The following is a 13,286-nucleotide window of genomic DNA, read 5'->3' as shown; positions in this document are numbered from 1 at the left end:
CAAGCCTAGGCTCTGATACCACTGTTGGGTTTTGAGCATTCTAACACTCCTAAGTGTACATGCAACCCTAAATACCATGGATCTATGTTTTCTCTATTATACATGCAATAAGAATATCAAAGGTATTATCCTAATCTAGCATACAAAACAATGAGTGTAACAAGATAGAATACATACCTCTTTGATGTAGAAAGTCTTCATGAAGCTTGAGTGCCTAGCCCCAATAGTGTGGAAGCCTCAAATGGAATCACAATCATCAAAACTCTTAGAATAACTTGAGAGAGTTCTACACTTCATGAAATCGGCTAGCCCTTTGTTACTCTCTCTAGTGGCCGATTTTTGTCAAGAATAATATATTTATATAGTGTTACAATTAGGGTAAATCCTTAATTGCCATGGCTTTCCATTTCCTTGGATCCATGGGTTTAAATACACCATGGAGCATCCATGGACCATCCTATGGGTTTTAGCCCAACTTGATTATCCATGGAGCATTAGCCCACTATATAAGTATGGATGATTTACACAATCAACCCATATATTTAATTAGTCTTCTTTTGATCACTTAATTAATCTTAGATTAATTCTTGATCAATACTAATTAAATAATCTTATTATTATTATTACTAATATACTAGAACTTATAATATATTAATAACCATAAGTGTCTTATTTCTCTCATTATAGTCTATCCAAGTGCATGATGGTATGCAACCCAAATGGACCATGCCGGGTCGGGTCAAGTCTTACCAATTATAGTTATGGACTTAGACATTAATCCAACAATCTATTGCTAGCTCCTCAGGGAAGTTCACATTTAGCTTCAGCAAACAGTCCACAAATCTTTGCATTTTCTACATGTGGCCCGTGATGGGTTCACCATCCTTCATGCGAGTTGTTATCATGGAGGAGATGATTTCATACCTCTCTTGACGAGCACTTTGATGGTATCTTTCCATCAAGTCTTGGTGCATCTCATAGGGGTAGAAATATTCATAGCATTTTTGGAGATCCGCGGTCATAGTGGCCATCATGATGGATGCCAAAGTGGCATCCCTTTCATGTGCCCTAAACTCAATGATCTCTTGAGGAGTTGCAACTGTCTCATCAATCTCCTTAAGCTCCTTATCAAGGACATATTCCTTGTCCTCGTAGCGAGTAATCATCCTGATGTTTCTGATCGATTCATTAAAGTGGGATCCATCAAAAGTGAGTTTCCCACAGAAGTTCATAAGAGAAAAGGAGCCATTAGGATTAGAGCCAGAAGCAGCGTTGTTTGCATACATCTGATAAGAGAAGAAAGAAGGATTAGTTTAGATATAGAGATAGTCCTTAATAAAACACCCAAATGTAGTATTAAGGCTAGGACCCAATCACAATATAGTATACTTAGAAGAGGTATGCCGTAATCTAAGTAATAACATATTTGAAAGGTAGGTGAATGACGATTCACCAATTTCCACCAAAGTTGAAATATTAACAAATATTTAATTTGGTTCTTAGAAACTCCTAGATTCTTTTGAGATTCAATGAACTCTTCAAAGGCATGTTTCAATCTCGAGTGTGCCCTCCATGTTTTGTGACTGGGATGCCGAGGATCACAAAACGAGGTGTGAAGTAACCATGCAAATTACTTGGTACCCTTAATAAATTACCCCTCAATCGATGTGCCGGTTAACCACACACGCTCCATCGATACTATGATAAATATTAAGTCACCCTTTATCTACCTTGTTAAGTCCAAGTTAGTGTGCCGGTTAACCACACACGCTCCACTAACGACTTAGGCAAAGTGTAAAGTGTAATTTCATGGATTAGCACCTTATTCACATTTTTCCTAAAGTAACTAAGATTGGGAATTTAAAAAACATTTAATTACTTTATAATATTCATCATACTTTTAATGAGAATTTATAAGTCCTTATCTTACCCATTCGGCTAACGACCCTCCACCAGTCAAGCAAGCGGTGGGTGAGAGTGGACACCCATTAAGTTTCCATTTTATAGGCAACAACCTTATACCCACCTTATAGACCGGTTTCGTGAATAAGGCGTAGTAGCGGTAAGACGACTTTGATCTTATATATATATAATTCACTTATAATATTATAAGTATAAGGGTTGAATTTTAAGTTTTAAAATTCTAAGGGTTGGAACTAAAGTTTTTAAAACTTGAGGGAAAGTTTTGTAAACCTTCAAAACTTTTCATTTCTTGTAACTTATGAGTTAAATAGAGTAATAAAATGAAGACTCTTCATTTTTCTAACTCTTGTGTTCTTTTAATGGTTTTAATTCAAGTGTGACTCTTGGTTTTCCATAACTTGAGGACAAGTTATGGACTCCATTAAAACATATTATGATCAAGAATTAAACTGCCAAGTAGGTTACAAGTAATTCCTATGATCATCTAACTTCATAAGATCAAGAACATGAATATCCATATCAAAGTTTAAAGACCATATGAACACATATATCATGAAAAATTGATATTAGCCATTGTAAATGGATTAGAACAAACATTACGCCATCTAAAACAAGTTTTATAACACCAAAACAGTTTAGGGTAATGTTTCTAATCCATTTCCAGCAGTTAAAGTCGAAAATCTGCACTCTGTCCCTCCTACTCGTCGAGTGCATGAACCTACTCACCGAGTAGGTTGAAGATACACATGAACTCGGCGAGTCCCCCCATGGACTAGGCGAGTTCATCAGGCAGACAACAAGTTTTTCAACTTTCTCCAATATATTGCATCAAGTATCAAACAAACAAGCTTAGGCTCTGATACCACTGATGAGTTTTGAGCATTCTAACACTTCTTAAGTGTACATGCAACCCTAATAAACCTTGGATCTATGTTTGTCTAAGATACATGCAAATAATTATTTTCCAAGGTTCATATCCTAACTAGCATGGTGTCACACCCCCGAACCAGATGGCGGAAACGTCCGAGGGCTGTCGTGACTTAATTGAATACCATAACATTGAATATATATGGAACATAACAACATTCGTCACCATGCATTAATATAGTACAACCGATAAAGTTTACATGATGTACAATGTTTAAACATTACATTCCCAAAAATAAATTGTTCGACTCGTTAATAAGTAAACTGCAAGCCATCATTGGGTACATTTTTCCTTTGAATCACTGGTTACCTGAGAATACAAGTATTTTGAAAAACGTCAACATGTGAAATGTTGGTGAGTTCATAAGCGGTATTTGAAAAGCAATGTTTTGTATCATTTTGAAAACCACCAGAAAATCCGATATTTTCTGAAAAGAGCTTTTGAAAACGTTTGTGAAGATCCATAGGTATGCTTGTTTGTTTCTATACTTGTAAGAAAAATGTTCATCAAAATTGTGTACATTTTGAAGAAAAACGTGCGTATTGAAAAACTCTAGGAAAACCCGATGTTTTCCTAATTCTTTGAATTCCATGAAGTTAAAGATAAAACCGTTGCAGCGCGTGAAGTCATTAATCCCAGGCGACATCAGATTATTTTTGAGCATGATTAATTGCTATAAACACGCGTTACACAAACGACCCGTTTATAACTATACTAACGATCCCGTAGGCGTCGTCTGTACTAATCACGTTATTCGACCGCCCTGACTTCGAGTGATCCCACATCCGGAGAGAAAGAGGACACGAAGACCCCGATGACTCCATTAACCGGTTGGGGATAAAAAAAGGTACGAGGGGCCCTTGACCTGCCTCGCATAAAATACCGACTTTACTAGCAATACCATAGGACCCTTGGGGACCAATAGTATAAATGCCATTGAAAGTCCTTTTACACTGTGTTAGATCATGTAAGACCCAACAACTCGTAAGGTAGAAGTCTTCGGGCCTTAAGATCAGGTCATTGGGCTAGCCAGGCCCAACAAACAAGATTTTACACTTTGGGGCCCAAAGATGGTGCGTAGACATCTGTGCACTCTCACGTGTGTATTGAATTACCAAATGTTTTTGTGTATGAGTCGAGTTATCGTTGTGTTAGTAGTTTCGGATTATTATTGATTCGAGACCGAATCAATTCGTTTAACAACGATTTTTGGTATTGTTGTGTATTGTGTCGGTAGTCGCGGTGCCAATATTTGATCAAGTTGCGTGTATTGAATTAGCCTTGAACGTTTTCTGTTTTCAGCCCCTCATTGTTTGTAAAATTTACTTTTTCCACCCTCTAATTAAATAACTTTCCGGTTTGGTCCTTAAATCATTTTTCTTGACATTTTAACACCAAAATTATTGAAATTAATATTTTTCAGCATATTTTTCATTGAAAACAGTTTAAGTCCCTGAAATTGCAGTTTTCTCGGTTATAACCCTTCTTTTTGCAGTTTTTACAGTTTTGGCCCCAATTGGAAAATTTTTGCAACTTTGGTCCTTTTTTAAATTTGAAAAGCATTTTAAACCTTTGAAAAGTACTTGTAACACTAGTAGTCCACTATTTTACAGAAAAACACAGTTTTGGCCCTCCAAAACAGAAAATTTCGCATAATGGGCCCTATTGGGCCGAAATTGTCATTTTTAGCCCATTAAGCTTGAAATTTATGTTTTTAATCCTCCAAAAGAGTATATTTTCAGAAAATACATTATGGAAACTGTTTTGACTCATCTCACCCATCAAATTTCGAAATATTTCATTTTGGGCCCTTCAACTTTGTATTTTTAAAATTTGTCTAAAAAAAATGAGTTTTTAGCCCAAAGTATGTATCATTAAGCCACTTAGCTATTTTTCTTGGTATACTTTGTATGTAGTAGTATGTTTTATGTTAGTATCATTTAACATAAAGTATATCTTGGTTTTTAGTGATTTATGACTAGATCCAACATCATAATCATACCAAACACACATATAAACATAGAAATCATACAAGGCATACACATAATGTTAGATCTACACCTTTGCTTGTATTCTCCCCCACAAAAACTTATGAAAACCGAAAATAAGGGGGTATGAAGCTCACCTTAGGGTTTGGTTTCGGTTTTGGAGGAGAAATGGAAGAAAATTTGGTGATTTTCGGCCTAAGCAACCTTTTCTTGATGATCTCGAGTTTGAGAGGTTGTAAGACACAAGATTTTGCTTTCATATGAGTTAAGGAGAGATTTTTGGATATAAGAAGAAGTCTAAAGTATGGATCCAAGTTTCAACTTACCTAGATGATGATTTTTGTGAAGGATTCTCCTTGGAATGCTCTTGAATCTTCGAAATTTAGTGAAGAGAGTGGAGGGTGTTCTTGAGAGTGTTTGATAAGCAAAAATGATGGAAGTGTGTGTGTGTGTGGGTGCTTTCGGCCGAAGGAAAAAGAGGGAGGGAGAAGAGAAGTGAATGAGGTGATGTGTGCATGGAGACATGAGTTAGTGCATGGAGATCCAAGGGGTAATAATGAGGCGGCAATCCATAAGTCAACTTCTTCCTCTTGGGCTTGTCTTGGGCCGAAATTTGGAAAGAAAAGAGAAAATTTGGGCTTTTTGCCTCTAGGCCCAATATTAGAGTTAGTTTGGGTGATCATTGGCCCTTTAAAATAAAATTGTGATTTTTATTTTTCATTAAGCTAGATTAGGTTAATTATGGATCAAGGCTTTTAATTCATTTCATTCTAGGCCCACAATGGCCCAAAATGTTAAAATAACTGATTGTGGGTCCAATTAGAGCCCAATTAGGGTTCTAAGCCCATGATAGTCAAATTGGAAGCTTATTGGTCCATTTGGGCCCAATAAGGAAGTCCTAGTCCAAAATGGACCTAAACGAGGACTTCTAGGGTTTCCAATTTCTTGATGACCATTTGTAGTACTTGTATGATGTATTTGATTGAAGCTTTTGATGTAATAATAATAGGTATCACATGCTCTTAAGTTTTTGATTCAACCTTTACTTGAATGTAGTGATTACAAGACACAAAATTTCTAGTTGTGACACATGGCATGGGGAACATGAATCAAATAAAGCTAGTAGAAACACTTACCTTGTAGTAGTAGTTGATTGCTTGGAGTTTTAGAGCCTAGCACCAATAGTGTGAATTCCTCAAATGGAAATCACAAATCACCACAAACTTGGAACTTTGAGAGAATAGTCACTACTATCTTGGAATCGGCCCTCTTGCTTTACTCACCTCAACAAGTGTCAACTAGTGTGATTTCAAGAACCAAAGCCTCCTTTATATAGTGTGGTGGATTAGGGTTACATCCATGTAAACCCTAATACCCATGTATCTTCATTTCCATGAGATCCATGGGTTAAAACTTCATGGAGTATCAATTGACTTTTCCATGCAAGCCTAGCTCATTCCAAATAAGCATTAGCCCACACTATATAAATATAGAAGCCAATATTTAATTAGTAATATCTTTGATCTCTAAATTAATCCTAGATTAATTATAGATCAATACTAATTAAATAATATGATCTTATATTAATATATTAGAACTTATAATATATTAATAAATCATAACTTGTACTATTATCAAAAGATTATCCATAAATTGTTTGGGTGAAGTGCAACCCACATGGACCATGCCGGGTCAGGTCAAGTACATACCAAATATAGTTATGGACTTAGACACTATATCCAACAATTACATGGGTTAGCAAAACCAGGTCAGATCTTTCTTCTCATCTTTTTTGTCAAGTGAAGTCGAATAAATCAATCAGATGTCAAATGGTTCATTTTACCACACAATTCAATATAATTTTCTTCCCCCTTTCATTGACTTTGATCCTATTTTGGCTTTCATAAGTGAGTAAGGAAATAATTAGTTTAGATTCCTTCATTATCTTAAAGATTCTATTTTGGTACTGTGTGTTATTCTCTATGATTCTCAGACACCTGACATTCAAGTAAGATTCACCTTTTCTTTCCTTAATAGGCTTTGATCATGAAGAATTCCTTTCATATTTTTAAAAACAAATTTCATCATTAAGAATTTAATTAATTGGATATAAATCTCTAAATAGTGTGTGGTTCCATTCATTTTTTGGGGTGAGGACCATGGAAAAAGTTATGTTTAACAATTGTTGAGCATGTCAACTTGGTTCATCTATTTATCTTATAGATTTCACGGAAAATGTATTGAAGCTTGAATTATCCTTGTATGCAGGTATTGGTTAAAGAGAGCTCAAATGTGAGAACCATCATATTAAACATGCCTAAGCAAATTAATGCTCTTTCTTTTGAAATGGTAAGATAAACATTTTCTATTTATTTCTATAAAAGATAAATTATTTTTGAAGCACTATAAATTTATTATGTAGTAAAAAATGAAAGTTGACATATCATTTGTATCTTATCTTTCTAGATATCCCGACTCTTGGAACTATTACATGCCTATGAGGAGGATCCCAATGTGAAGCTAATAATCATGAAGGTACCCCCTCAACCAAAAAAAAAATCTAGGAAGAGTATTACTGGTTAATTTTGGAATGTGGATGCAGGGTGAAGGAAAGGCTTTTTGTGCTGGTGGAGATGTTGTATGCATTTTCATTATTATTTATCCATTTTTTTGGGTATCAGGTAACTGGAAACGTGGTGCAAATTTTTTATCAAATGAGTTTACATTGAATTATTTGATGGAAACATACACTAAACCACAAGTAATCAACTCTCAGAATTCAGTGCTTTCTTTTTAGTTTTTACAAATATAATTATTCAGAAAATTCAAAATCTTTCATTTTACCATGATGATCTTTATGTTGACTTCAAATCATATCAGATCCTTGAAGGTATCACTCCTTAGAGGAATTGTAATGGGAGGTGGTGCAGGAGCTTCAATGCATGGTAGATTTCGAGTTGTTGTTACACTATTTATATTTTCTATGTTCGGTTTGCATTTTTCCAAAGCACGTATTGAGGTATGAACCGCTCCCGCTTAGGTAGAGGACGGTGCTGGTCAGATTTTAGTCTAGTTAAGCAGGCACCATCGATTTTTTAATGGAATGATCTTCAAGGTATCTCTTTATTTTTACTGTTTTACCCTTTTACCCTCTTTACCTGAATGATGGTTCACCTCCTCCATTTCTCACATACTTATCTCATGCTTTGGTGGTCACGGGTCTACAGCCATCTGTGTCTATTGTAGAAACATGCAGAAACATGAGGCAAGCACTACTAAGTTACAGACGTTTTTCTGAATATACAGGTTGGTTTTAGCGATTTTAATGGGTTCCTTACGATTTTGGTGGTTGATTATCACGTAATCACCTTATTCTAGATGGATTGTAGGCGTTTAAAAAAATAATTTTTTTCGCTTTTAGGGCCATATTGCCCCTGCACACTTTTTATATTAATAAAACCAATTTTCTACAGCTTCAAGACCACATTGGCCCTACACATGGAAAGCATTTGACAAGGGAGATGATATCCACATGAAAGCACATGGAAGACACATCTGAGAAGAGGTAGAGAGTCCACTATTTTCTATTATATCATTGTACTAAATAAACCTCAATTGAGAAACTATGTTCAAGTTCAAAAAATAACAGTTGAGTTTCAGTTTGATATCTTATAGGTCATAACCCTATAACCTGAAACACATCAAATTTAAGGCTATCTTCGTTACTTAGGTCAAACTTACCATTTTCTGTCGTTTGGCGCATTTAAATCAACGAAGACAACTTAAATTAGTATTTTGGTTAATATAAACTTTGTATTACACGAACAAAAGCGAGCATCCAAAACGTTAATGCATATTTTGACAATTTAAAAGTCTTTTTTTTGTTAAATTTTCTATTATGGTTATTTTGTTAATTTTTAATCAGGTTTGACAAAAAAAATTATCTTTTGGTTTATTTAAACTTGGATTACAAGTACGAAAGAATGAATATGAACTGTTTTTGTCATTTTGACCAATTAAGTACATATATTTTTTTATTTTCTCAAAATGACAATTTTAAAGTAAGTAAAATAGAAACCATTTTTTCTTTGTAATTGTTGTCTTTATTAAAATCACCATCTTCGTTTTTGTCTCTTTAAATTTCATTTTTGTCTCTTATTTTACTAATTTATGTTTGTCAAAAAATACCAATGTACTTTTTCGATTATTTGAATATGACTCCCATTTGGTTCTAAATTTTTATATCATATGACCATCTAATCCATTAAGAATCAAAGCGTATACATGATAAGTGTCCCCTTTAACTTAAATATTCATGTTTCTGATTCTTCCGGATGCAAAGGGAGCTTATCGTAAGTCTTTTATATGTTAATTTATACATTTATTATTTATTTGGTTATTATCATGATAAACTGCATGTCTCCAGTTTCTTTGCATTCTTGAGATTAATAAAAGCCTTAGCTTTCAATAGTTGTTTGTTTTTTTTTATTTGATTTGGACGTAATCGTATTTTACAGTCGTTTATTTGTTTATGCAGGAGGTTCATAAATTTGAAGATTTTCAGGAAAACATAAAAATTTGAGGCTACAGTGATATTTGGAAGGTAAATGCTAAGAAGTTGAGTTTATTATTATGTTGTATAGTTAGGAATTTTAGTTTACTTTCAATTTCGTGTTTTGGTTATGGCTATTTATAAAATTTTGATTTTCTGATCTGCCTTTAGTTAAGAAAATACCATTAGATTACTAATTGTATCACTGCTGTCAAAATCTGTCAAATTTCTGTTATAGATGTTCAAAACGTGGTATGATAAATTATTGGCCTTGATTTCTTGATTGTATTTATTTGTTTTTCAAAGTTTTGATATGTTTTTTTTCTTTTCTTTTCTCAGGGCTTATGGAATCTAACAAAGCCGACAATTGAACTTATTAGCATATTGTAACACACATTGATCAACAAATAGGTTTTTTTTTTAAATCACTACTAGAAAAACAGCCTTTTACGAAACTCATTGCGCGACGTAAAAGGCTCAGACGACGCGCAAATGCGTGTTAAGGAAGGCCCTGTCATAAAGAGAGACGACGCGCATTTACGACGCTCATTTACTACGCGCAATTACGACGCGCGTTTACGACACGCAATGTGTATCAAGGAAGGCCCTATCATAAAGGAAGACGACACGCATTCGCGTGTCGTAACCTTATGACGCGCGTGTTAATGACACGCAATGCGTACTAAGAAAGCCCCTGTCAAGAAAGGCCATGTCATAAATGAAGATGACACACATTTTTGCGTATCATAAATTTAAATGTTTAAAAAAAATATTTACAGATTTACTAATTTTCAAATTAAATTTGTATTTAATTTCTCATAATAGAAAATAAATATCATATACAAAAACTACAATCCATTGCATAAAATTTAATGTCATACAAATAAAATACCATAAATAACAAAGATAACTCATTTCACTAATATGTCAAATACAAATAATTATTCCAATAGTGAGTAAATGTTATAAAAAAATGAACTCAAGAGAAGCAGAATATACAATTGCATTATCTAGCTTACTATCTGCCAACAACTCTCCGTGTGTTTGCTTTTTGCTTGAGTCTCGTTTCCTCCAAAACTACTAGATACAATGGCTTGCTTCTTCCTCGTTACTGTAAGCAGAACCGAATTACATTAGATGCTAATGTAATTAATTATGTTGCTAAGGATAAGGGTGGGGCTACTAGAAAGACTTATTTATATTCAGCTAGAACATAAGTATCTTTATGAATCTTAACTAACATGAGAACAAAAGGCTTATGGATGTTAATACATAATAGTTCAGGGGCACAACTGTAAATAAACAATTAAATACTACATGTGGGTTTGTTGTTAGAACAAGGTTGCAAATGCAGCTATAACATTCATGAATTATAAACATCATGTAATAAAACTAATTGTATTTTACTCTAAATTCAATAAAACATTACAATTATTCATTTTTTAAAGTCTCAAATCTTTAATCTTGTAATTCATTCCACTTCCATTTGTAGTATGATGAATCTGAACACAGAATTGAAATGGCAAAGAAATCTTTAGAGAGATATACTCACTATTATGAACGTTGGGCTACTAACCAATCAGTATACAAGGGCATAATTGTAATTTTCTATATATTTTTAAATTTATGCTTCTGATACATAATACTTTGATTCTTTTTTTCACATTAACAGTCGAGGCAAAAAGCACTTGCGGATTTACTGCATACGCAAACAGTTCATGTAAGTTAGAATTCCAATATTTTTTTTTGGTAATATTATATTAAAAACTAAAAAGTATTTTTTTAGTATTTTATTAGGTTTATTAACGTCTGGTAAAATTCCAGCTTGCAAAACTTAGTGAGAGGTAATGCCAACCCAAGACACAGTTGAAATTTATTCTAGAAGTTAGGTTGCAGGTATATGCTTACTTATATTTAAATTTTAATATATTTTTGTTATTCTAAATGATGGTTTTCTATTGCAGATAGTTGAATGTAGGCGTGTGTTAAAATGGACATATGCGTATGGGTATTAGGTTGGGATATATTCGTAAAATTTAATTGTGTGTATATGATAGGGATGTAGCTTTAGAACAAGTAGAACAATTACAATATTATCCTCCAGGGAACAAATAGACTTACCACTTCAGATGCATCAGGAGTGAGTTCAATAAAAGATCCAACATCCTTGTAACCCTTCTTTCTTCCCAACCCAGGGACATTTTCTATTCTTCAGCAACCAAGCATCAATCATAGGATTTTCGACCAATTCCTTATCCTCTATCAATAACACCAAGAAATCCTACACATATAAAACCATGATTCTGTTAACAATTACTGGTTTATAGTTGTATAAATATACTCTTACTCACCATAGAGGAAATATCATATTTAAACATGTTGACTCTCTTTTCTGTTAACCAGTAATCAAGAAATGGGCCCACAAGTAGAAGGGATCCAGCCTGGATAGGTGTTGTATGTCCCAACAGATTGAAAGAGCTTAACAAGCCACTGAATTGATCCATTTTATTTCCCAATATCAGTAGAGCAATTATCATTTAGACCTTTTAAATCGTTACCCTTTGGTGACCAAATTAGTCCCTCTATCATGCCACTGAATTGATCCATTTTATTTCCCAATATAGCTAACTCTCTCCAGCCACGTTTTCCACACATCATCTCATCCATTCTGCATAATGATACCAATTTCTTTAGATAACAGACAAGACAAAACAGCCATGTATTTGGCTAGTGTGAATAGATAACATAGAAGAGTAACCTGTGAAAAGATTTCTGGGCAGCAGTTCCAATATCACAAGCAGCATAAGCTTCCTGCTTCAGGAGTTGCCGGTGAAAATACTTGGCACAGAACTTAGAGACTGCCTGCCCTGAAAGATAAAAAAAAAGCTTAGTGAGGACACCTTATATATGAAGAAACAAACATGTGTGTATATAATCTATATCCATATGCTTACCTCCATGGCCATCATAAACGCCAAAGAAAGATGTGGAGTTGTCCAAGTCAAGTAAAGCAGCATGCTACCAAACAGCTCATATTGACACATAAAAATCTTGCTTAATTACTATAGTGATCAAAGTTTGGGCTGACTGAAAGTTGTATCATAGAGAGATATAGAGAAAATTCAACAAGATTACAAGAGCATTAAACTATCATACCTTTTTAGAATATAGAAAATCCAAACAGGAACAATAGCTTATATAACTAACAAGTAGCCTATACTAGGGACTTACAACATCTTCCATTGATGTGCGCCATCTTTGCATGGATGAGACTCCATATCTCAGTTTCTCATTCTCACCATCGTCGGATGTTTTATCAGTTTTAGGTGTGCTTAGGTAAACCCCCATATCTAGTAATCAACCCGGATGGTAAGCCTAAAATCCCAAAATCATCAATCACAATTACAGAAGTTACAGTTAGATATAAAATTAGACGCCACATCTGGCATGCTAAAGAAAAATACAGCTATATCACTTCATATGTACAGTATATTATTAGACACCTAAAACCAGTACAGTTCAGATGCATCATGAAAACACGAAACAAATAAAGGCAACGAAACCAAAACACCAAACAGAAACACATATTCCAAACGGTCATGCCCTAAAATGCTAAGCCTATTTGAAATTTCAAACAATTATCGAATTAATGGCAAATCTAACGTAATATTAGATATTCCACAAAGTTCAAATCTAGAAAACGAAGATGCTCACATAAAGCCCAATCACGATGGATCAATGATTTCAAAAACGAAATGACAGATTAAGGGTGAATCGAATTGTAAAAATTATCTATTTCTAAGCGAGCATCCGAGTGTAATTAAGATCTAAGCTGCATCAGAACAAATCAAATATTCAAATTAACGAAACTTACGAGAGATTGGAGTTGTCCGTA

At 34.1% G+C, this 13,286-nt stretch overlaps 1 protein-coding gene across 1 annotated transcript; it reads right to left on the bottom strand.

Moving 5' to 3' along the window:
* Window positions 1–11,896: 11,896 nt before the first annotated feature.
* On the bottom strand, window positions 11,897–12,634 carry LOC145036360 (putative protein phosphatase 2C 60). Its single transcript, XM_078984807.1, has 4 exons — window positions 12,623–12,634; window positions 12,346–12,409; window positions 12,150–12,258; window positions 11,897–12,059 (listed from the first exon to the last, which is right to left on the bottom strand). The coding sequence occupies exons 1-4, from the start codon at window positions 12,632–12,634 to the stop codon at window positions 11,897–11,899; spliced, it is 348 nt and encodes a 115-aa protein (XP_078840933.1).
* Between the last annotated feature and the right edge of the window lie 652 nt (window positions 12,635–13,286).

This window comes from Lactuca saligna, chromosome 3, assembly GCF_052625555.1.
Source record: "Lactuca saligna cultivar CGN05327 chromosome 3, ASM5262555v1, whole genome shotgun sequence".
NCBI lineage: Eukaryota > Viridiplantae > Streptophyta > Magnoliopsida > Asterales > Asteraceae > Lactuca > Lactuca saligna.
Note: the sequence above shows the minus strand (reverse complement) of the source record. Positions and strands in the feature narration are given on the sequence as shown.